This window comes from Podarcis vaucheri (assembly GCF_965113315.1).
Source record: "Podarcis vaucheri genome assembly, chromosome: 14".
NCBI lineage: Eukaryota > Metazoa > Chordata > Lepidosauria > Squamata > Lacertidae > Podarcis > Podarcis vaucheri.
In genome coordinates, this window is record NC_138752.1 from 11,430,891 (window position 1) to 11,456,734 (window position 25,844).

The 25,844-nt window shown below is 44.3% G+C and overlaps 2 protein-coding genes across 2 annotated transcripts in view; both read left to right on the forward strand.

The window, feature by feature from the left end:
- The first annotated feature begins 3,135 nt into the window (after nucleotides 1-3,135).
- ARPP19 (cAMP regulated phosphoprotein 19) lies at nucleotides 3,136-12,443 on the forward strand. Its single transcript, XM_082199008.1, has 3 exons — nucleotides 3,136-3,451; nucleotides 6,039-6,161; nucleotides 9,281-12,443. Exons 1-3 carry the CDS (start codon nucleotides 3,407-3,409, stop codon nucleotides 9,449-9,451), a joined length of 339 nt encoding a protein of 112 aa, XP_082055134.1. The 5' UTR covers nucleotides 3,136-3,406; the 3' UTR covers nucleotides 9,452-12,443.
- A 9,518-nt stretch (nucleotides 12,444-21,961) lies between these two features.
- MYO5A (myosin VA) overlaps nucleotides 21,962-25,844 on the forward strand; it is a 120,254-nt gene continuing 116,371 nt past the window's right edge. The window contains exon 1 of the mRNA XM_082198225.1: nucleotides 21,962-22,095. Coding sequence (XP_082054351.1) covers nucleotides 22,069-22,095 — 27 coding nt within the window. The 5' untranslated portion in view covers nucleotides 21,962-22,068. The remainder of the gene's footprint in view (nucleotides 22,096-25,844) is intronic.

Sequence of the window (25,844 nt, forward strand, 5' to 3'; positions counted from 1 at the left end):
GGCGTCTGCACCCCAACTGTGTTCTGTGGTGGAGGGAGGGAAGGAAGTGGACTTTTTGTCAAACGCCAGCCTGCAAAATACCCCACCCCACGCACGAGCCCAGTCCTCGCTTGGAAGGGGCGAATCTGTGTCCCGGCTGCACCACTTCAGAACGCAGGGGCAATTTGCGTGTGGAATTAAGTTTCCTTTCAAAATCTATTCCCTGCGTGTAAACAAGCCTCCTCCCCACCTGCTCCCTCGCCAGCCAGCCAGCCAGCCGCGCGCCCTAGCCGGAGAGCCCCGGCCGTCCCCGTCGCGCAATCGGCTGGATCTCCCTTCAGCAGGCCGTGCTCACAACTCAGCCCAGGGACCCCCCCAGCAGCGGATCTCCGGCCCAGCTGAAGAATCCGGCAACAAGCCCCTTCCTCCCCAATCGCTCCGCCGAAATACGCTCCAAAACCCCCCAGATAGGCCGCCGGCCACCAAGTCTTGTGGGGCCCTGAGCGAGGGTCTCTCCCCAACACCGCCTCCTCGAACTGCGTTCTCCCAGCTACCCGAGCGAACCAGCGGCAGGACCCCGGTATGGGCCCCCCCAATATTTTTTATAAGCCGGCGCCCCTGGTGAGAAATCACCATGAATTTTGTGGTTGGAGTTGTATGGATTGTGAGGATTCTCCAGAAAATACATACAGTATTCAAGAGTGTGGAGCTGGTTAAGGAAACTGCAACAGATTATAAGCCAGTACCTCCAAAGAACTTGAGTCCTGTGGTGCTAGAACTGTGGCAGGAACAAAAACCAGAAATGTCATATGCAGAAAAAAACTGAATTCTTCAAGTAAATCATTCAACCCAAATACCTTTTACAGATTCAAGATGGCTTTGAAACCTTTCTGAGTTCAATCAACTGTTTGAAAAACAGCTTGCTGATAGGCATTTTAATGCCAATGATTTAACCATCAGTAGCAAAGGCTTTTTGTGTGTGTTGTATAAATGTCATTTAAATTTATTGGAAAGTGCCCCATTGGTCTCAACAAACAATTACACAAAGGTAAACTCAAGGTTGTTACACCTTTACCAACTGTTGCTCCGTAGGGCAGTATCCAACATTGTGAAAGTTGATTTCTGCTCATGTAACAGAACTTCCCTTTCTTGTCCTCTTTCCCCCCAAATCTGATTCCTAAGAGTCTCCCAGCCCTCTGGAGCAGATTAGAGGAGTGTGGAAGGCTGCAGAATCTATTCTGCTAATAGTGTCTGTTCCATTGGCAGACAGACTTTGTTGCATTTCACTCATGGCAAACAATCTGTGTGCAGCCGCCTATGACCATAAACAGGTTCTTCCTTCGGGGGTTTTGCAATACGTACAAAGAAATAACCAAGCTGGCATCATAAGCTACTGCATACAAACAGCTCACCATGTGGCAACTGCTCACTAAGCACATTACTTTAAATTTGCCTCCACATGAAAGCTGTAATAGTACCAACTGGCCTAAGAGTGTCTTTCATCTTTGTTAACTGCAGCTACCACACCCATATCTGAAATTAGGGCAATTTGAGGTTCTAGGTCAGGGGTGTGACTTCAGCAGTCCTGAAAATCAACACATCTCAATTTAGAACTGAAGCACTGCTTTGATACCAAAGGGTGTTACCCTTTGGACAAGTTATTAAATTTCCCAACAGCCCTGTAAACACAACCACCAAGGGGCTCCCTTAGATGCTCATGTTACGCTAATTTTGAAGGGTTTTTGGTTTCCTCCTCCTAGGCTACTTCTGAGACTGGCCTGGTTCACACACCATATTGAACCAGTTAAACTATGGTTTAATATGGACCAGCAGATGTGCAATTGCAGGCACTTCATCCCTCCCCTACTGCCAAGGGAAGAAACAAGCCATAATCTGGCTTGTCATAACATGGAACCTGGGCTTATGATTTGTTTCTCTTAGAACAAACCACAAGTGGAAGTGAATGTATGTTTACTGAGTAACAAGCCATGCAATGTTTTTTTCTGCCTTCCCAGTAGAGGAATAGCAATAGTAGGGGAGGAACGAAGTGCTGCAATTCCAGCAGCCTGCACTAGCATGATTTATTTTTACTATGGCAGAGGTTCTGCCCTCAGAGCCCCACTTGAAATGGCGCAACGTCTTCTCAAAGGGTTCAGTGGTGTTGCAAGGCCAACTCCCCACCCACAAAGTGATTGTAAGCGTTCTTTTAGGCAGGGAGCGGGGAAGCAAACTCCTTGAGGCTGATGCTGTTTTTCATCCTTTGCCGGCCAATTGATGAAGCCAAGCTGGGCTGGCTCAGTCGGTAGCGCATGAGACTCTTAATTTCAGGGTCCTGGGTTCGAGCCCCATGTTGGGCAAAAATATCCCTGCATCCCAGTGGGTTAGACTAGATGACTCACACGGTCCCGTCCAACTCTACAAGGATTATGCTGAACTGAACGGAGTTTTGTTGTTGTTGTTTAGTCGTGTCCGACTCATCATGACCCCATGGACCAGAGCACGCCAGGCACTCCTGTCTTCCACTGCCTCCCGCAGTTTGGTCAAACTCATGCTGGTAGCTTTGAGAACACTGTCCAACCATCTCGTCCTCTGCCGTCCCCTTCTCCTTGTGCCCTCCATCTTTCCCAACATCAGGGTCTTTTCCAGGGAGTCTTCTCTTCTCATGGGGTGGCCAAAGTATTGGAGCCTCAGCTTCACAATCTGTCCTTCCAGTGAGCACTGAGGGCTGATTTCCTTAAGAATGGAGAGGTTTGATCTTCTTGCAGTCCATGGGACTCTCAAGAGTCTCCTCCAGCACCATAATTCAAAAGCATCAATTCTTCGGCAATCAGCCTTCTTAATGGTCCAGCTCTCACTTCCATACATCACTACTGGGAAAACCATAGCTTTAACTATACGGACCTTTGTTGGAGAGGTGATGTCTCTGCTTTTTAAGATGCTGTCTAGGTTTGTCATTGCTTTTCTCTCAAGAACGGAGTTTACTCCCGTGTAATTGGGGATAGGACGGCCCCCTTCCTCTCAACACCCGCGTCTACATTAGAGGAGAGCTGCCGAGAACATCAAGCTCAGTCCCAAGCACCAATAAACTACATCTCCCAGAATGCCACAGCGGACGAGCGGGATCCCATAGGGGAGCGCAATGTGACGCACGCAAGCTGCAAGCCGTGATCCTCCTGCGAGAGAGCCGCATATCCCGCGCCTGCCCTTCTCCGGCCTCATCCACTTGCTCTTCAGCGGGGCGGCAGGGTAGCGGGGCAGCCCGGAACGCGAGCAGAAATTTGAGCCTGCCGGCTCGCCGTCGTCCGCGGGCGGCCATCTTGTGTGCGGTTGTGGTACCACCAGCAGGAGCAGCAGCAGCAGCAGCAGCTGACCGCCGGCTCCAGGCCTTTCTCCTCCGGTGGGTTGCTGCCGCGGTTGTGTGGAAGCCATGTCTGCGGAGAGCCCGGAGCCCGCTTCGGCGGAGGAGCAGAAGGTGAGGCGTCGCTGCCGGGCCTGAGGCGGCGCGAGAGGGGGAAGGAGAGCTCTCAGGCGCCATGTCCGGAGCCGGCGGAGGCAGCTTAGGCCGCGACTTGGCTGAGGGGGAAAGTTTAGTCAGGGGAGTCTCCCCTCACACACCGGCTTGCCTTCCTCTCTGGGCCCAAATTCTTTTATCGGGGGCTTAGGGGGACGGTTCCTGAGAGAAGCTTTGGTTCACCTCAGCCGCCTGGCGCGCGCGCGCGCATTATATGGCGCAAAGTCTAGGGAAAGGCCTCTCTCTCTCTCTGTGCATGTATATATATGTGTGCTGCTAGTTTCCGTGGTGGGTGCGAGTGTGGGTATCCCTGCCGTCCCCCCGTCGCCTTAAGAGCCTCCCTTTCCGCTCGTGGCAGTCGAGTTTCCCTCCTTCGTGGAGAAGCGGCCGCAGCAGGAGCCACACAACTTTGCGCTGGGCGAGCGAAAGCTGAGGGGCGCCGCCGAGGCCCCCCGCGTTTGGTTCCGCCGCGCGTAGGGTGGCGGCGCCACTTTCGCCTCACGTTTTGTTATTATTACTATTGCTATTTATTTATTATTTCCCTTGGTCCGCGGGGACGAGGTGCTTTCCCGACGCCGGCGAGATAGGGCGGGCTGTTGAGGCCTCCGGGTCGCCTTGCCCCATTCGCTGTGCCGAACTTGCAGGGAGGGAGCCCGGGGTGGGCGTGCCGGCCGCCGAGGGCGCAAGCGCCTCCTTGGGCCCGTATTGTCTGGTTTGCAGCAAGCCGGGGAAAAGCGCGGCGTGAATGTGACGACATCGGCCCCTCATCACGCTCGCTCCCCCGCAACGTGCAGCGTGGAGGCCGCGTACGCGGCCCGTGAGCCCCCTTAGCCCGCCTCGCTTCGAGGTATTATTTTTATGCCCATGGGTGTAAATCTTAGTTTTTTGTTAATTGCCAGTGGCCAAACTTGGGTCTCCAGCTGTTTTGGGACTACAATTCCCATCATCCCTCACCACTGGTCCTGTTAGCTAGGGATGATGGGAGTTGTAGTCCAACAACAGCTGGAGAGCCAAGTTTGGCCATTACTGGTATATACAAAAGAGGCAGGCTTTGATGCTGCTTTAGTGCAGTAAAGAAGCTGCAATGGACTGATTTTATGCTTCAGTGTTCCAAACTCCAGCTGTTTTTGGACTACAATTTCCATCATCCCTGACCACTGGTCCTGCTAGCTAGAGATGTTGGGAGTTGTAGTCCCCCCAAAACAGTTGGATTGCTAGGTTTGGGAAACACTGCTTTAGCCTATAAAGAACAAAAATTAGGGTCAATATGCCATTTCTACTCAGGCATACCTGGGAGTAGACAGAATTAAACTTGGTGTGATTTTCTGAGGAAATATGCGTAGGATTGGGCTGAAAGTGCATTGGAGGGGGGAGACGACGTAACTCCCTGTAATTTTTTTTGTTCTGAACTGGCCTGCAGTGAAGAAGTCTTACCATGGGATATAAAGTTGTTTGTTGGTCTGGGTTCTTTTTAAGAGTTATGTATTAAAAGTCTAAAACAATTAACTGTTTTTGCATTTTGTTTACTGACTTTTAATAAAAACAATATTTTCACACCTGCAACTTGAAGATACTTTAACCCAGGCTTCCTCAAACCCTCCAATGGTCAGGAATTATGGGAATTTTTAGTCTCAAAACATCTGGAGGGCCGAGTTTAAGGAAGCCTGCTTTAATGCAATAAATCAGTGGATTATAAGCATACTTACATGGTTTGGATTGTGTCCTTATTATTCCATGTGTTCATATTAGCACCATTTATATTACAGGAGGTCATTATCAGAGTGAAGCTTTGGAACTTAATTGAAAACTACTGTCCAGCATCTGTTTGTTATCTGAGGGGACAGCACATGGATATTCTGATGCTTTTCTGGCCACATAATCCCAGGTTGTGGCTCATGTTGATTCCTCAAATAGCAGACAATAAATGTAGGCTGGGTGCAAATAACTTGTGACCTACAAAGCTGTATTATAGCTTGTTTGACAACCCCTATGTTTGCAGACCAAGGTTATTGTACCTATCGTAGGCTGCAGAAGAGCTACATGCGTGTCAGTGGAAGGGCTATTAGCCGGGTTCTGAGTCCACTTGCAGTGCCTTTTACTCTTTCTCTGGAGTGAGGGAAGAGGCAAAGTATTATTGAAATACTGAACCTTTGTGTGTGGTTGTAATTGTCTGTAAGCTGCTTTGAGAACCATTCTTGGCTGAGAAATGGGGTATACATCTTTTGAAGGGTTATTCAGATGGGTGGATCACAAAATATACAGGCCTAATCTCTACGTGTTCATGCATTTTTACCCAACTTAAAAGCAGTGTACATATTTTTGTAAAATGGGCAGTAACCCTGGTATTATTCAGTTAGTGAAAACAGTTATTAAGTGTGGTATACGTTGGATGTGAAAACTGATAGGGCTAATCACATCATATATTGCTGGTGGGGGGATTAGCCAATAAAGGTTGAATTTTTAAAGATGGGCATTTTGTGAAATTGCAAGATGATTCAAAGGAAGGCATAAGTAATGTAGTAGAAATACTAATTCCTTGTGTTTTCAGGAAATGGAAGACAAGGTGATTAGTCCTGAGAAAGCTGAAGAAGCAAAGTTGAAGGCCAGATATCCTCATCTGGGACAAAAGCCTGGGGGCTCAGATTTCTTGAGAAAGCGGCTCCAGAAAGGAGTGAGTAAGCTTGAACCATGTGTAGTTAGTCTGTCTAAGCAAGTAAAGCCTTTTAATCTGTCTGCTTGCAATGATGCCAGTTTTGCTCATATGGATGAGAAGTTTGCTTTGAAACCAACACCTCAATCATACTTTCTGGGCAGTAAAGGCCTATCAATTTCAGTTGTGATTCAGTGAAAGCATACTTCACTTCATATCAGAGCCCACAAACGGTGCATGGTGCTTTCTAAATTGACATTTTCCCTCCAATCGCTGTGTGTTTTTAAAAGTAGGCATTCTTCACACTTTGCTTAAAAGAGCTGTGAAAATACGTTGCGTGAATTACTTGTTTCTTCAAGAACACACAGTTTAATAAAAAGCAAATGTAACTGTTGATCCAGAAGAAAATAAAAACCAGCATCCACAGTTGGGCAGTACCAATATTGGGACCAAGGCATCTCTGCCTGGGTTCGCCTCAGTCCCCACCATTGACACTTACCCTTGGGCTGTACCTGGCAGTGCCTTGTGTTCTCCCTCTACATGTGAGGTGTGCAAGGCAGCATTAACCCTCACACACCTGCAGCGGCAGATCAGGCATCCAGCAAACAGCCTCTTTACATTGGAGCTTGTTTTGGTGTTGCAAGCCAGCTGATTTGCAGGGCAGGGCATCAGCAAAAGAGTCATGTATTTTAGTGCAAGCTGCCCAGCAAGCATCACAGCAGTGCCAGCCAGCCAAGATGGAAATGTTAGGCGCCAAATGTGGCCACCAGACACCTCCACTTGCTCACAAAAGGCCAGATGCCAGTCGCGAAATGTGACTGGTGCCTACTTAGTTTCAAACACTGTATTACATTAACTTGAAAACTAAAATTGGTCCATTGGTACAGATTCTCCTTTAGTTTTAAAGACTTAATAAGGCTTTAGGGAACACAGAGTATTTTGTGGCCTACTTGGTTGTGAAGGTGGGGATTGTTAAACTGGAACAGTGAAAGCATACATGCTCAAGTGTTCACATACTCCATATTAGTGATCATTTATTTAAATTATATATGAACTTTTTGTCCTGTCCCTCCGCAAAAAAAGAAAACAGGCATAAAGCAAATGTCTAAAACAAATATTTATAAACCACAAATGGGCAGCAGTACTAAAAGTGACATTAATATTGTGGTGGACAATGCCTTAGCAATACTGTGAATTTTTTAAAAGGCTTTCTGAAATTAGAACATTATACAGCATTTTTCAAAAGGTCTGGCAAGTACTCTTGTTTTCCATCACCAAGAAATTAACTACACAGCCTAACAACCCCTTAAGATTAGATTGTATTTAACTTGCTACAGGATAACCTTTCAGATGAGAGGGACCTCTTTATGCATCTTTTCACGTGAAACTGAAATAATTGCCAAGGCCTCGACTAGTAACTCCGTAGTTCTGAAAGTTATTTCCAACATTTCGTGATTGCATTGAGAGTTGCCTGCAGAGTCCTGCTTTTATCAAGTAACCAAGTTTTGAAGGGGAGTATAGCTGCTATATCCAGAGTGTTATGGAAGTGGCTTTTACCTATATAATATAGTATACACCAGAATAGTTTTTTAACTTTATAACCATCACTGGCACCAGCTAGTGTTTAATCCACTATCTGGTAATGACAAATGGGGATTTCACTGGGGGTATTAATCTGAGGTGTGAATATATTTTTCTGTGCGCTAATTCTTCAACTTTATATTTTTTGTACCTGAACACATTGCAATTAAGAAAATATGCCATATAGAACTTTATGAAGACTGGGAATAGATAGAAACATTTGAGTAAGCAATTAAACAGTGCCAACTTCCTTTCCCCCAGTTTATACAAATAAGAACATAATTATTCACATTCGGTTGAAAGCAAATATTAAACAGAGCAAAGTTTGAAGAAAAAAACAGAAAATAAACCAAATATGTTTTCTAAAATATATTAGATTATATCTAATTTAAAATGAGCTGAAGATAATAAATCATGGTAGAACCATGGTAGAACCAAGAAATGCAATGTAACATTCCAGTTAGCTTAGTGTCTGAGCAGGAATTCAAAACTTCATCTCTCTGGTTCAGAAATGGGGAGCCTGCGACCCTCTGGACTCCAGCTATCATTAGCCTCAGTAAGCATGGCCAATCGTCAGGGACCTGTAGTCTAGAAACATACTTGCTGTAGTCATATCTCAACACTAACCCCTTCACCACCAGGACTGTCTGAAATATAAACAAATGGTTTCCTAAACAAATACTGTAGATTCCGGCGTAGAAGATGACTTAACCCCGGAAAAGAGGTTAAAAAAGCCAGGGGTCATCTTATATGCTGGGTATGGGCGGCGCAGAGCGGAGCCCGCCCGCCCCCCTGCAGCGGCAATGGGCTCTGCTCCGCGCCGGGCAGCTTTCTCCCGGCTCGGAGCTGCCCAGCGTATTAGGCAACTGGGCTTATAAGACGAACCCCCAAATTGCAGCTGCCAATTTGGGGGGCCATCTAATACGCCCAGTCGCCTAATACGCCGGAATCTACGGTAGTATAATCTGTCTTAAAAGTGTGGACGTGCCAATTAAGAGAAGCCTGTTTTGTAATGCTTTACACCTTTACTAATAGACAATAATTCCATTTGTTGATGGCCAGAAAATGCTAGCAATAAAAGTAACCCATAATCTTTGAATATTATTTCTATTTATAATTCTGCAAGGCTGAAATAGTTTTATTCAGACTTTGCTCTGTTTGTTCATAGGTGCTAATTACTCACATGGCTGCAATATAAAGACGCCTGTTTTGTTCATTAAGATAAATAACATGCTTTAAGCAAGATTCCTAAACTTCCCTAGCCTTTACATATCTGGTTTTAGACTAACAGGCTACATTTGATGGGTCATAACTATTTGATCAGGTATAAGTTTCGTTTTCCTGTCTCAACTTATATAAAACCTGCTTGAGGGTTTCCCACAGGCATCTTGTTGACCACTGCGAGAACAAACAGGATGCTGCACTAGATGGCCTGATCCAACAGGCTGTTCTTACAGTAAGCCCAGAATGTCACACAGCTAGGCGATTCTTGGGGAAAGTAGTATATTTAGTGTGTGTTTCTGTTGTACTCAATTCACCGATTCTTTCTTGCCTTACAGCAAAAGTACTTTGATTCTGGGGATTACAATATGGCTAAAGCAAAGATGAAGAATAAGCAACTCCCTACTGCAGCTCCTGATAAGACCGAAGTTACAGGTGACCACATTCCCACTCCACAGGACCTTCCACAGCGGAAACCCTCTCTTGTTGCTAGCAAGCTGGCTGGCTGACTAGATGACAGAACTGCATGAATCTTCTCATTCCCTTAATATTTCCTTAATAGTTACTTCTCACATTTTTTGTTTCCACTAAGTCATTGACTGACCGCTTTGCAGGTAGTGGTAGCTTGTGCTGCTATTGTAAGAGAGTCCTGTTAAGAATTAAGTTGTGTAGTCCATGGAAGAATTGAGAACAATGCACTGATTTTAAAAAAAGGACACGTTTTGTTAGAGCAAAGTAATCTACTTGAAAAATGTACATATTACCTATTCGCTAGTGTAGGGCTGGTTCCAGCAAGTGACATAGCAGGTTTGACAATTTTTTTTATGTTTCTGCTTTCTTTAGTTCACCTTAGTTACAGCATAGTATGTTTCTATTGAATACAACCACCTGTTGTGTTTCTTGTGTTTGGTTTTGTAAACTAGAGGTTTTAGACCGCAAGTTGCTAGAAGGTAAAGCATGTATTTAAAAAAAAAACATGGGGCTCTGACTTAATTTGTGTATCTGCTCTTGAACTTGAATGGCCTTAAACCTACTTCAGCTTTAACAATAGATTTTTTACTTGGGCAATATTTGCTCATTTTGGTGTAATTCTTGTAAAACTCGTGCTTATTGACAACTGCCTGTTGAAGCTGGTATTCCTTTTGGTCCTGTAGTGTAGAACACATTTTTGAAGTGAATGAAGTGTGCATGTGCATAGACTGAATTCACTTTTGTGCCATTTCTGTAAATAAGATGGTTTTGCACAACTTTTGCAAATATCTGTTAACTTTACATTTTAAAAAAAATGTGCCAACTGGAAGCACAAATAATGCTGTACCTTTGAAAGTCATAATCCTCATATGAGTCAAACTATGTTACTGAAAATAACAGACTTCTGCGTTTAAAATCTGGAAATCACTTAAAGAACTATAATAGAAAGGCTTTGCTAGTATATCCTTTCTCTGTGTCAACAGTAACCTACAGTGATTAGTCTAAATATATACTATAGATACAAAACACTTTAGCTAGTATACCTTAAGGCAAAGCACTTCAAGGGGGCTAAATTATTTTAAAGGTAAGTACATCACATTAAGCAACTTGTAGATAACTAGGGTATTCCAAAGCTACTACAACATCTGCATCTTTTAAAATCTATGCAGGATATTTTGGAATGTGAAAATATGGGTATATTTTGATGCTATTAGAGGTCTCTGACACATAAAAGAACATCTAATTCAGTAGTTGTTAAGTAATCCATACATTTGGATTGGGAAGTGCTACTAAATTTTTTTTTTTACATATATTGTAGTGATTCATGATAAACATTCTAAGTCTTTATTTGTCAGAGTATGTTATCAATACTACAGCAGGAGTGGTTCAGTGAATTGACCTATTTGCCTTGCATATTGGATAGAAATGACAGTTAAAACTAGTTAACATCTATGGTGGTATTTTTGTCTGTGCTAAAGGAATTTTATATTATTTTCCCTGTTACCTACACTGTAAAAGAAACAAGACTCTGCTGGCTTCTTCCAAGAGGATTCATTTTGGGGGGGAGGGGGAAAGTTGTCAAAAGAGCTTACTTTTTTTTTGCAAAGCCCCCACCCTTTAAAAAGCAAATTTGAGACAATACAGCTAATAATATAATCATGTTAGTTCTGACCTATAATACTAATCAAGAGACCTGGTTTCAAAGGTACTGATTACTACTAACTCCCATTGTCTTCATCTCTCAATTTTTTTAAAAAAATCTTAACCTTGTTTCTGTATCAAAATTGGGTATCTTAAAATACTTGGGTGTTAGGTTTAGATATACTGGAGATTAGGGCTGTTTTTTCATTATCTGTTCTGTCTTAAATGAGGAAAATACTTTCAAAGTCTCTAGCATATCAGTTTTTGTCTATGGGAAGTAATTCAGTAATTGGTTGTATCTCATTTTGATTTAATCTCCCTGTAACATGAATATATTCACTGAAACAGACTTAATAGCGAAGTTAATACCTTGTTATTAGTGAAGTGAAGTTGAGGAGAACAGCCCTCTGTTTAATGCAAGAGGAACAAGGTAACATTAAGTGGCTTTTTATTGAAGGTTGCTAATGTACATTCACAATTTATTTTTGTAGAAATAAGTAAAAGCTAGGCTTTCTGAAAAGTGACTGGCCTAAAAGTAGTAGTTCTGAACAGCAAATGACTTGGAATATTTCCTAGTTTCTATTACACCACAGATCATAGTTAGATGAGCTGGTTTGACATATAGGGAGGTATAAATAGCCATGTAAATCTAAACATTCCATTCCCCCAGTTACAGTTTGCTATTTTATATTATTGTTGTGACTGTGCAAATTTTCCGTGTCCACCAATGAATTAAAATGTTAAAGACTGTAAAGAGAACATAAGCTGGTGATCCATAAGAATATATACTACAGTACCAACCAGTTCATTCTGATGTTGGACCTGTGTCTCTGGATAAACCTCAACTGAAGATAGTTTGATCATCTATGCTGTGAAGGAGACAAGGAGCTAGATCAACAATCATTTTATAGAAGAGCAAGTGGATTACTAACTTTCAACTTTAAGCTTACTCCAACAAGATAAAGCTGTAAAACTTGTGTACATACTGTATAATATGAGTTTTACTATTTGATAAAATGACCTTTTTCAGAGATCTATCTGCACTATAGTCTAGCAATCGATCAGCTTTATGCAGTGATTAGTAGTGCTCAAGTACGTCTATAATGAAGACAGTATGTTGTAACCCCCAAACTCTTCCCAGTAGTTAACTAGTGGAGTAATTAAGTGATTCAGAAGTGTTCTTCCCCTCACTCCCATCCCATCCATTCATTATTCATTGTCATAGGAGAGTGTGTGTGCAGAGGCCACAAAAGAACTGTTTGGTTTGATATATTCCTTAATGCATTTTTGATGCTGAAGTGGTGAAAATTTCAGTTGCTCCTTACCAACATCCACCTTGTATAGTATGCATAATAAATTCATCTAATTAGTTTTCATCGCTCTGTAGAAGTTTGTCTGGTCTCTTACTGTGTTTACTTCCACAACTCATTTAATCTTTTAGCTTAAAAAGTCCCAATAGAACTTGCTTTGCACTTCTATGACTAGGCCTGTTTTTGTAGTGTATGTCCAACTACAAAACTATAACATACTTTATTGTAACTACCTTTATATACATCAGTACCTATTTTTCTAATAACAGTATTAAAGCTTATTGTTTGACTTTAATTCCATAATAGGCTTGTTTCTATGCTTATGAGATGTAAGTGTTGTTTGTGGTAATTAACCTGAACTTTAACTGAACAGTAATAACCTTCAGATGGGATTCTTATTATAGGGTCTAAAGCAGGAGCTGGAGAAGCCCTTTAATGCCTAGTGAATCTGGTGTTTTCTAATACAAAAACCAAGGTGCTCAACAACCTCTAGCATACAACTTGGCTGGAAGTTTATCGATCACCAAGACTGCCTTAGAATGCAGACATCTGCAAACTGCAGCTTTAGCTCACAATCGAAGAACATAATCCAACCTGCGTTCTATCTGTCCTGTCTTGTCTACTTTGACTGGTAGTGACTGTTATATTTTTACTGGGCACAATGGCGTTTGAACCTGGAACTTTCATTCAAAGCATGAAAGCAGCTGCACATTTTCTCTGCCATGCTGAACGCATTTCATCTCCTGTGCCTTCCGGTCTATCAGTTGTTTACAATGGAACTTAGGTTTGTAAGGCTGTTTGAGTAATGTCCAGCTGGGCTGCCCAATGATTGCCTATTTCTTTAATAAATTGTATTGGTCAACCAAATACAGGTTATAGCCCTGAATAGTAGATATACCATTATGAAGAAATATGGCAGCCAGCCCTTACCTTATGCCACAATGGCTCTCTTCTACCTCCACTGTTGGGAATCAGTATGCCTCTGAATACCAGTTGCTGAGAATCACAAGGAGAGTGCTGTTGTACTTGGGGTCCTGCTCGCAGGCATCTGGTTGGCCACTGAGAACAGAATGCTGGCCTTGATGTGCCTTTGGTCTGATCCAGCAGGCTTGTTGTGTTCTAAACTGGGTCAATGACACCCTCCCCAGCAGAGGCTGTTGCAGAGGCTGAGACACCTGTATGAGATGCTTAGTGCTCACAGGCTTGCACACTCACGCTGCCATAGAATCATAGAGTTGGAAGAGACCACAAGGGCCATTGAGTCCAACCCCCTGCCAAGCAGGAAAAACCATCAGAGCACTCCTGACATATGGTTGTCAAGCCTCTGCTTAAAGACCTCCAAAAGAGGAGACTCCACCACACTCCTTGGCAGCAAATTCCACTGTCAAACAGCTCTTACTGTCAGGAAGTTCTTCCTAATGTTTAGGTGGAATCTTCTTTCTTGTAGTTTGGATCCATTGCTCCGTGTCCGCTTCTCTGGAGCAGCAGAAAACAACCTTTCTCCCTCCTCTATGTGACATCCTTTTATATATTTGAACATGGCTATCATATCACCCCTTAACCTCCTCTTCTCCAGGCTAAACATGCCCAGCTCCCTTAGCCGTTCCTCATAAGGCATCGTTTCCAGGCCTTTGACCATTTTGGTTGCCCTCCTCTGGACACGTTCCAGTTTGTCAGTGTCCTCCTTGAATTGTGGTGCCCAGAACTGGACACAGTACTCCAGGTGAGTGATCTCTCACGATGCAATATATTTTGTTGCGGGAGCAAGACCAAAATAGCTAGATACAACAGAATAAGGCTGCTTTGCGTAGGGCAGAGCATAGCCATGTGATGGCAGCCGTCTTGTATCAATATCCCAAAGTACCTGGATAAACTTACAAACTCAGTGCAGGACTAGATTGATTTCATCCCTCAAGCATTTATTACACGTTGACTATAATATGCATTGCACCTGGTGAAACTCCACTTGATGCAAGCAGTCTCTTGGTTTTTTTTATACACGGGAAAGGAAATGGTGTATAACAGTTCTGGGCTTGATTCTATAAATAGATGTACACTGTATCTACACTGTTTAAATATAGCTATATGAACAAGTTTCTATAATGGGAAGATTGAGCTGATCAGACTTGGAGGCTTTATTGTTAACTCTAAAAGGCCTGAGGCACTCCAAATACAAAAGGTAAGTTGAGAGGGGTTTATAGCATTTACATCATCATAGAGTACTTCCAGGTTGGTGTTTGTTGTGGAATTTATGCTCCTTGCAGCATCTACATGATGTTGGTATCAAAACGCCAGTCTTTATATCCCCCCCCCCCCCCCGGATTTGCCATTTCTGGAGAAAATCCCAAGAAGTAAAAACTTAAACCACACACACTCATCAGTGACTAGTTTTAATATCTCAAACACCTAGATGCAAAGTAACTGTGTGAAAGTACCCTTAACCTTGCTTTCCACCACAACTCATGCTAGGCGTGTTGTTTTTGGTCATCCTGGCTACAACTTACTTTTCTCTCTCTTTTTAAAGGGGGCAACACATTTCATGGTGTAAAGTGTGGTGCACCTTAAGCAAAAGGGGGAAAAAAGGCTTGATTTTAAATCCCTCTTTGTAAATGGCACACATCCTTCAGCATCCTCCTTTGGTTGGGATTGGTTCCAGCATGAAAGCAAATCCTTAAATCTTTGCAAGTTAATATTTAAACACTCTTGTCATTCTGTTAATAAGAGAAGGCAGCTAAGAAAATGCATCCTTATTCTTTCTGCACTCTGCCTTGAAGGTAGGTTGGAGTGTGTCTCACAGTTCCTGAACTCCCAGTTCCTTTGAATGCAAGGAACAAACTGCAGGTACAATAAGTTGCCTTGATGCTGTTAGGTGGAGCTCTTCTCTATCGGATGCATCTCTTGCACAGTGGTAACTACTTCCAGAGCAGTCCCCCCCCCCCCAGGAAGTTCCCACTCAGACTGAGCCCTGTTGCAGCTTGGTCTACTTTCCAGCCATCTTGATGTCACTGGATATCAGTACTCCTGCATCACACAGAACATGTATGTGACGATACAAAATGCTTAGAGCTCTGCGAAAGTAGACTAGAGTTGCTGGAACAAACATATTAAACCTCTTCCTGGGTTGTACCACTTCATACTACACATGGGGGTGTTCTATACTGTATGCACAAAGCCACATGAATAAAAATAAACAAATCCCTATAATGAGGAGGAAGCCTAGAGCTGAGGCAGCTAAAAACATCCACCATACAGTGACCACGATGTGGATGCTGCAGTTTTTGTATAGTGGTACCTTGGGTTACATACGCTTCATGTTACAGACTCCACTAACCCAGAAATAGTACCTCGGGATAAGAACTTTGCTTCAGGATAAGAACAGAAATCTTGCTCCAGCGGCGTGGCAGCAGCAGGAGGCCCCATCAGCTAAGTGGTGCTTCAGGTTAAGAACAGTTTCAGGTTAAGAATGGACCTCCAGAACGAATTAAGTACTTAACCCGAGGTACCACTGTACTATGCAGAAATAAAATGCTGGCTGTTCTTGGTATATAGGACCTGCTCCCTGAACTTTGTGTGCATCATAAAATAAAAAACGGGATTTGGCTTACTGTGTCACATTTCTAGTGAGGAGCAGAGCTAAGAGGAAGATGCAGAGATCTTCACGCAGCTTCTTCTGATTCTCTACTTCCTACGCAAGTCAGAGAACTTGTGAGCAAGGTCAGGTCAGCTCCAATACATTTTGCTGGCTGAGGCCTCGATATGCATACTACCCATGACTGCTCAAGTTATTTTGGAACTCGATGCAGAAACTCCTACTCTCAGAGTTAAAATATAAACATGGGTGTATGCAGAATTCTTTTCCAGGGTTGTGGAGGGGGAGGTATATGAATACCAAATATATAAATTCATATTTTGTCTAAAAGGAACAGACTTCTATAGATCTATAAGCTTGCATAGAAAAGGTGGTGGTGAGATTGTCGTCTGTGCACACACACTCTCTCTAACCAGCTAGTTATTACAAAACAAACTATAAACAGCTGTCTTCCAAATTTGATGGAGCTAAGAAGCTCTGAGGCTAGAAAAGAGACCATCTAGAACTGAATATATTGTACTTTTAATTCGATGGAAGAAATGAAACAAATGATGCCCAACTGCTAAATAAACATTCCTAAGAACATGTCATTTTCCTTGTAGTGGCTTGATACCCGCTACCTCTCTGCTTCCGAAAATAGCTGGATGTGCCTTAATCCTATAACTTCCTCACTATGGAAACCTGAGACCACGCCGCCTTTGTGCTCTATCTGTATCTCTCCAGATCTTGTGCCTGCTTCCTACAAATGCAGTTGAGCTTCACTTAGAAGAACTGAATGATTAGCCTATATACCCGTAATCTGCTCCCCCTTTTAGCATTTGGAGTCTACCTAAGACCACAGTGCCACCCTGAGTGTTGTATTACTACGTAAATCAACAAATCATGATAACATTTATTTCAAAGAAGGTTCCATCACTACAGTCCAAAGGCCTATGAGGTGAACATCCTCCTTCTTCTCCTTCAGAATAAGCTGCATGGCTACAACCCTGGTCATACTTGAAACAAGTCCCTCTGAAACCAATAGGATGCAAAGGGTCCTCTAAGTGCCACCTTCTGCCCAATTTACTTATTAATAAGTGGTTAGGACTGGATTTTAAACATATCTGGCATAAGAGTCTTAAGTCTGGTCTTTTACAGCAACTGGATGCTCAATTCCCCATTTCTCTAAATTACCGTATTTTTTGCACCATAACACTCACTTTTTTCCTTCTAGAAAGTAAGGGGAAATGTCTGTGCGTGTTATGGAGCAAATGCCTGCGGGTGGCAGGGGGGATCTGCTGCAGTCGTGAGCAGAGGATCCATGGTTCTCCTTCCTTCCCTCCTCCGTGGTTACAAAGCATGGATCCACATGGATCCTCAGGATTTTTGCATTGGGCTACTCCAAACTCGCTGTCAGATCACATGTCTGTGGCCACAGCATGAACCACAAAAATCATATATCCACTATTTCGTTTAGAATATTTTTTTTCTTGTTTTCCTCCTCTAAAAACTATGTGCGTGTTATGGTCTGGTGCGTGTTATAGAGCGAAAAATACGGTAAACGATCTGACGATTCCCTACGTACCGTATATGCTTTACGGCCACTCTCACTGCTAGCATGCTGTATTCCTGGACATAAAGCCCCTCTTAATTACAGCAGCTGGATGCTCCTTTAATTTCCAACAACAGCTGAATTTGAATGCCTCTCCATTTTGAGGCAACCACTATATATTCACTATACTGTACCCCACTCTCAACATTTCGTGCTATCCCTGAGCTCTTAAACACATGGCTATATATCAAGCCTGTTTACTAAGAAGTATGTCTGACTTGAGTGGGACATTTTGCAACCCAACCCTAGGCAAGTTTACTTGGGAGTAAGTTAAGCTGAGCTGAAAGGGATGTAAAGCTACTACTGGCTCTTGACTACTTACCTAGAAGAAAGCCTACTGAACTCACGGGGTCTTGCTCTTGTGTAAGCATTCAAAGGATTAGTCTGCAGGCCTGAAATGCATTGCAACTGTAGTGTGTAATCTTACGCAGTGGTCAATTCAAAATATACTTCCACAGTAAGTCCACATTGGCAGCAATGGAACGTACTGATGAAACACAGGATCTGATAGTTATTTGGAGATTGTCATCAGAGTGGGTTCTCAAGAGGAAGCAGCAACGGTTGTGATTATATGTGCAGTTACTTGGGGATAAATGCTTCTTATTATTACCTTGCTTTTCTGTTAAACACACACAAAGCGACTTCCAAGACTTAACAAAACAATAAAATAAGGAAATGGTATGGAAAAACAGAATTTTAAAAGGATTAATAGGCAGCTAAAGAACAATTCTGCAAACAAAAAATTAACACTTTTTTTTAAACGGCAAGCACTGCATTGAAATATAAAAGCTCTTTAAGCATAAAGCTGAAAGCTAGAAGAGGAGGTGCCTAGTGGATTTCCGCTAGGAAGGTATTCCACAATCTTGCTATCTGGACTAAAAAAAGTCCTGTCACTGATAGCCACCATCTGTTTGATGTTACTTAGGTGAGACCAGCCTTCCAGAAAAGAGCAGAATCAATGCAAGAGACAGTTTTGTGACTGGTGCATATGGGGTTTATGTCCTACCAGTGCTGTGCATTTTTGGTTGTGGGGCCCCCTCCACATCCAGAGAGGGTTCTCATGCTGGCATACACATGGCCGCCAGATGGGGCAGGGCCCTGAATCAGGCCCAGCCCATTATTTCCTTTGGGGTATGTCCATATATGCCCCTCCTTTGGATAGCTTGGATCTGCCTGGCGGTAATGACATGGCAGCAGTCTGAGCAGGATTTGAATATGTATCCTTTGTATCCTTCACTCCCATGCATGCTGCTGCACCCTTCATGTCTCCTTGTTTTGGACATTACTCCAAGCAGATCAATGGCAGGCAAGACTTCTGTCTGCCAGTAAGTGAATGGATTTCTACATTGTGCATGTTTTCCACTGCTAGGGTGAGGATATTTCTTCCAATGGGGGTTCCCTATTGCCAAGGGAAGGGGTGGTTGCTCCATAGCCTAATCCTCTCCAACCTGGTGGGTTTGGGGTTTGGACTGCATAGTTATTAGAAGGCAAGTGTTAGCTTATTAGTATGGAGTAAATCTCTATATACTCAATGGGACTTACTTTTGAGTAAAATGCTTAAGAATGCCCTGTAACAAATCTACTAAGCATGGCATACACTTTAGTGGACTACAGCCAACTTCCTGAGATATATGAAATATTATCTCCGTGAAGCTGAAATCTTGTAGAAACATGCCCAGATCCAGTTGAAGTTAACATTTCATGTAACTGCTTAAAGCTGACTCTAACAGGTTTATGAAAGCACCCCCCCACTCAAAAGACTGCAATCCTAAATGTACTTGGGAAATGAATTTTATTGGAACTTATTCCTGAGAAAATATCCTTAGGATCCCACTGTAACAGAGTAATACTATGTAACCATGTATACTCATAAATGCCACTTTCTTCAGTAAAGCTTAAATGTAAAGGTAAAGGGACCCCTGACTGTTAAGTCCAGTCACAGACAACTCGGGTTGCAGCGCTCATCTCGCTTTACTAGCCAAGGGAGCCGACGTTTGTCTACAGACAGTTTTTCCGGGTCATGTGGCCAGCATGACTAAGCTGCTTCTGGCGAACCAGAGCAGCACACGGAAATGCCGTTTACCTTCCCGGTGCAGCGGTACCTATTTATCTACTTGCACTTTGACGTGCTTTCGAACTGCTAGGTTGGCAGGAGCAGGGACTGAGCAATGGGTGCTCACCCCACCGTGGGGATTTGAACCACCGACCTTCTGATCGGCAAGTCCTAGGTTCTGTGGTTTGTGCATCTATAGCCCTATGCACACAGACCTGGGAATAACTTTCAGAAGACTAGCTAGGTTTCTGTTTCAGAAAGATAAGCAAGGAGTCTTGTGACACCTTGAGGCCTAACCAATTTATTGTAGCCCACCTTTTTCCTGGAGTTCCCTTCATCAGCTGCATGAAGCACTACCTTCACTTGGCAGGTGTGTGTGTATATGCATATTTATTTATTAAATCTTTATTATGCCCTTCAACTGTAGATCAAGGTGGTTCACATCATAAAAATACAAGATAAAAACACAAATATATCCATCAAGCACACACAGGCATGGGTGTACAGAAAAAAGATATCTATAAAAATTAATAATAAATTTGAATCCCACTCATCTGACTGGGTTGCCCTGGCCACTCTGACTGGCTCCCAGCATCCACGGGATCAAATGGCAACAGAATGCAAACAGCGCAGTCAATGACTCGACTGTACTTTTTGGTCTGTTCAAGGACGCTGCATGGCCCATCCATTGCTTGCTTAATTTATCTGGGCGCAGTAAGGCCCAGCTTAGCCTCGTGGACAGTGCCGGATTCATGTGTAAGCTAAACAAGCTATAGCTTAGGGCCCCACACTCTTGGGGCCCCCCAAAAAAATTTAAAGGAAAAAAACCTGGATGTACATTTCCAAAATATAAGATAAAAAACAAATAAAACCTACATACAGCAACAGTGTTTTGTGTTGTGCAGGTTCCTATGATGTAAATAATGGGCCCCACCTGCTCCCTAAAATATCAAAGGTTTGCTCATTTCTATATATAGGGTGTGGGACATGGGTGGCGCTGTGGGTTAAACCACAGAGCCTAGGACTTGCTGATCAGAAGGTTGGCTGTTCGAATCCCCGCAACGGGGTGAGCTCCCGTTGCTCGGTCCCTGCTCCTGCCTAGCAGCTGGCACGTCAAATTGCAAGTAAATAGGTACCGCTCTAGGACGCAGGTGGCGCTGTGGGTTAAAGCCTCAGCGCCTAGGGCTTGCCGATCGAAAGGTCGGCAGTTCGAATCCCCGCGGCGGGGTGCGCTCCCGTCGTTCGGTCCCAGCGCCTGCCAACCTAGCAGTTCGAAAGCACCCCCGGGTGCAAGTAGATAAATAGGTACCGCTTACCAGCGGGAAGGTAAACGGCGTTCCGTGTGCTGCGCTGGCTCGCCAGATGCAGCTTTGTCACGCTGGCCACGTGACCCGGAAGTGTCTCCGGACAGCGCTGGCCCCCGGCCAATAGATGTGAGATGGGCGCACAAACCCCAGAGTCTGTCAAGACTGGCCCGTTCGGGCAGGGGTACCTTTACCTTTACCTTTTAGGTACCGCTCTGGCGGGAAGGTAAATGGCTTTTCCGTGCGCTGCTCTGGTTCACCAGAAGCGGCTTAGTTCTGCTGGCCACATGACCCAGAAGCTGTACACCGGCTCCCTCGGCCAGTAAAGTGAGATGAGCGCTGCAACCCCAGAGTCGGCCACGACTGGGCCTAATGGTCAGGGGTCCCTTTGCCTTTATATATAGGGTGCTTACGTTCTGCATGTGTAAATAGCTTTAGATACCTATTAGGTCCATAAATGACCACACAGCACAAAAAAACAGCGACAATTTGTTATTGACAAAGGACAGCTGGACATATAAAGGGCCCCATTACTTTTAGTAGCTCGGGGCCTCATCAAACCTAAATCCAGCCCTGCTCTTGGAAAGGATGCATCCGAGAAAGGATGCAAACCAAGGCTCGCGATGCAAATCTTATTTAAAGCACAAAAGCAACACCCCACCCGCAGGTTCTTCTGGGTTTCTGCGGGAGGCCGGACTCGGCCAGGGAGCGAGCAGCCCGGCTCTGAGGTCGCTCCTTCCTTGCCTCTTGCCCGCCGACACTTCGCCCGCGCGGCCGGTGGGAGGCAGCGCGCGCCCGCCAGAGAGCCGCCCGGCGGCCGCCTTCCCTTTCTCCGGCGCCGGCTGGTACCCACAATGCACGAAGAGCCCCTGCAGCCGGAGCGGGAGGAGGAGGAGGAGGGAGCCGGCCGCGCGCCTGCATCGCCCCCATCCTCCCTGCCCTTCCCAGGTAGCAACATGGCGAGGCCAGCCCAGCCGCCTCCTGAGGAGAAACGGCAGCCGTGAGCGCCTCTCTCGGCGCGCGCCCCGCCCTGCGCCCCGCCCCGCCCCGGGCTGCCTGCCTGCCTGCCTCCCTCCCTCGCCGCTTCCCTCGCTCCAGCCCGGAGGCGAAGAGCCGCTGCCATCGCGGCCGGCCGCCCGGAGCAGCCCCTGCAGCGCCGCTGCAGCCATGGCAGCGTCCGAGCTGTACACAAAGGTGAGCGGAGCGGGGGGGGGGGAGAGAGAGACGGGCGCCAACGAGGCCTACGCTTCCCCCCCCTCAGCCTTGCAAAGGCGGGAATGAATGGCGAGGGGAGGCCGAGGCCGGTGCAGGGTGCTTGGCAACGCCGCCGCGGGAGGGGTGCGGGCCTCGTTGCCAAGGGGACGGGTGTGTGTGTGTATCTGTGGGGTGTGTAGTGAATGGGGCCAGGCCCTCGACGAGCGATGGTGGTGCCTATGAGTCACACACAGCAGTGATGGAGGAGACGGGATTTGGTCCCTATGAGCCATTTCTCTCCCTCATCTCTCTTTCTGCCACCCCCACCTTTATTTTATTTTCTTTTAGGATGTTGGGTTAGGGAAGGAGGAGCCGGCCTCCCTCACAAGCAGAGAGGTTGGGTGCTCCACCTGTCATGGGCGAGCTGGCTGAGATTTCTGCATTGCAGGGGGTTGGACTAGATGACCCCCGGGACCCCTTCCGACTCCGTGATGCTATTATCCCTCCCTGTACATCCAGGGGGTGGCGGGGCTGGGATGGGCCGGTTGTCACCTTCCTGTCAGGGCCTCTGTGGCTGAGGAGCATCTCCCTTCCCTCGTCTCCTTCCTCTCTCCTTCCTGGTGACCTGAAAGTGAAGAAAACAAAGGGACTGCTCCTCATTTGGAGCAGCTCGCTCACATGTTACCTTGTTTTATGTCCTCTTCCTCAGCTATTTCTCTCCACCCCCCACCCCCTTTAACATTTTCGTCACATGCTGTCATCTTGTGGCACCTGAAAGCCTAGCATCATTTATTGCGGCTGGAGCTTTGGGTGGTGGAGGAGAGTTTGCATTGTCGGTTGTATTACTGCTTGCCTGATGAGGAATTCTGCTCATAATAATCCCAGCTACGTGCCCGCTCTCAAACCATTGCATTTTTACATCTTCTGTTAGATAAGCATGAGTCATGCTTGATTTCCTTATAATCAGCTGGTGTTTGTTTTTGCACAGTAATGAAAACACTTGCAGTTTGGAAGGAAATAATGTAGATTGCAGTCCTTGGCAGTGGTGGTTTTTAGGTTCCCTTGTTTTCCAGGGATGCGCAGCTGGTGGTGGATGAAAGCTAGGTTATGCCAAGGGAGGGAAGGGCAGGCGATGCAAGCTCCTTGTCTCTTAGCAGCCTGACTCGGCAGCTCCCTTGGGGAAGCTTCAGTGCTAATGAATTGGGCTGTGTGATGTGTTGGGATAACTCATACAAAGAACACTCTAATTGCAGCATGCAGCATCACGCTTGGTTCCCAAGCTAAACTTTAATTATGGCCATAGCTATAGACATGGAACACACACATTGACTACATGTGTAGCCAAACCTCAGTCATGTGCCTCGTGCTGTCGTTTGGAGGTTCTTTTTATTTATTTAAAAATGCCTGTGAGGAGGGAGATAACAGTTCCCCAGCTATTTCTCTTGTTCCATACAAATTGATGGGGGAAATATGCTATACAGAATAAGAGGAAAAGGGCTTGGTAGATGCATCATATGTCTCCGGTGATCACATTAGATATCATGATATGTGAAATATCAGCTTTTCAATATGTATAGATGTGGTATTGTCACAGAGTTCTCTAGCTCAGCGTGTTGTGGCCATGCTTCTTGAATATGCTTCTCAAATTAATCCCTAGCTTTGCTACCGATATTTTTTGTTTCTAGGCCTGATGGGGTTCTGTGAAGCCCAGAGATTGAGAATGTCAAATTCTCATCGCTAATGCATTTAAATTAATATCTATTTTAATCTCCTTTATTGCATTTATAAGCTTGAATTCTAAGCTGTGTCTCCTGGCAAAACTTTACTGGTTCTCTTTGTATTGTCAACTATCTTCTGCTCTAATAACAAAGACAACCTAGCTAGCTAGGTAGTCATCAGGCCAGCCATACAATGCAATCCATTAAAATTTTTCTATGAACAATATAGGTAGCATAGAATTTGGGTCTTGCCATTCAAAACAAATAACCTCTTATTCAATCTATGGAACATCATCTGAATGTTTTTCAGTCTAGGTTCTTCTTTTAATTCTGCTTGGTGGAATTCAGTTTGGGTTCATAAAGCTTGCAGTACAAAAACACAAACTTTTTGTAAGTGTATATATTAATATTGTGTTTACTTTTTAGCTTTGGGGTAGAGTCTGTACTTTTAACTGTGTGTGTTATTGAACTAGCTATTATTTTATAACTCATTTTGGACACAATTTTAATTAGTGTTTGGCTTCTCTGGAAAAGCTTATCTCTGGTGCATGTGGAATCATTTGAAGTAGAAGAATAATAGTCCAGTGTAAGTAGGGACTGGGAGGTAAACTTCATGCTGAAGGTCTATAATGATCTTATGAAGCCCATTCTTTTTGGGGGAGTGGAGAAGAGACTAACTATGCAATCGTATACATGTCTATTCAGAAGTAAGTCCAATTGAGTTCATTGGGGTTGTTGTTGTTGTTTAGTTGTTTAGTCGTGTTAGACTCTTCGTGACCCCCATGGACCAGAGCACGCCAGGCACTCCTGTCTTCCACTGCCTCCCGCAGTTTGGTCAAACTCATGCTGGTAGCTTCGAGAACACTGTCCAACCATCTCGTCCTCTGTCGTCCCCTTTTTCTTGTGCCCTCCATCTTTCCCAACATCAGGGTCTTTTCCAGGGAGTCTTCTCTTCTCATGAGGTGGCCAAAGTCTTGGAGCCTCAGCTTCAGGGTCTATCCTTCCAGTGTGCACTCAGGGCTGATTTCCTTAAGAATGGATAGGTTTGATCTTCTTGCAGTCCATGGGACTCTCAAGAGTCTCCTCCAGCACTGTTACTTTCATGTAAGTGCAGTTGAGACCTTTTGTAATTAAAAGGAACATTAAAGGACTTTGTGTGTTGGATTTGTCTGAGCACCTGATTTTCCTGGGTTGAAGGAGTCATAAAAATATGAACTGCCCGCTAGTGTTTTCTTTTTTGATACTGTGAGCATGTAAGGCTTCATTTGTGTTTAAATCATATGAGAAATGCTAATGTGGATATTGTAATTTACACAATTTGGTAATTGGTACAAAAGAAAACAAGGCATTATAGCACCCGGATCTTTTTTTTACTATAGTGGGCATTTATGCGTAAAGTGTTGTCAGACATCAATCACACCAGGATCTATGCGCTAGCTGGTGTTGGCACTTTCTACAGACCAAGCAAACTAATGTTTGTGTGAAGTGATTATGGTGTATAGAAAAATATTCACATGTCAAAGAAGTTCCTCCACTCTTAGACCATATTCTATTTCCTAGGAATTACCCAGAAGAAAAAGCAAAATGATCTAAATGCAGATGAATCAATATCTGAGTGTGTCTACAAGTCACATTTGTGTTTTTTCTGCAGAAAAGTACCTAGGCCTTATTTGTAGCCAGCAGGAGACTCAGTTAAAACTCCAAATAAATATAATGGGCTTCTCACTGAGATAAGTGTTCACATTAATGACATCATGCATTGACTTCAGTGGTGAAGATAGATGCAAGTACAGTCAGGAGCAAGCTGTTTAAAACTCATCATTTTCTAAAACAAGTGGCAGGAACCTTTGCTTACATTTTCTCGGGTAAGCACATCTCAAGTTGTGCTTTTCTAACTTCTCCCTACTTTTAAAAGACGATTTCTGTTTTTCTTTTAATAAGATGCTGCCCACTTCTGTGCTGTATCGTCCTTCCAATAATATTAAATAATAAAATATCATAAAATAAAATAAAAGTAATAAAGGGAAGATG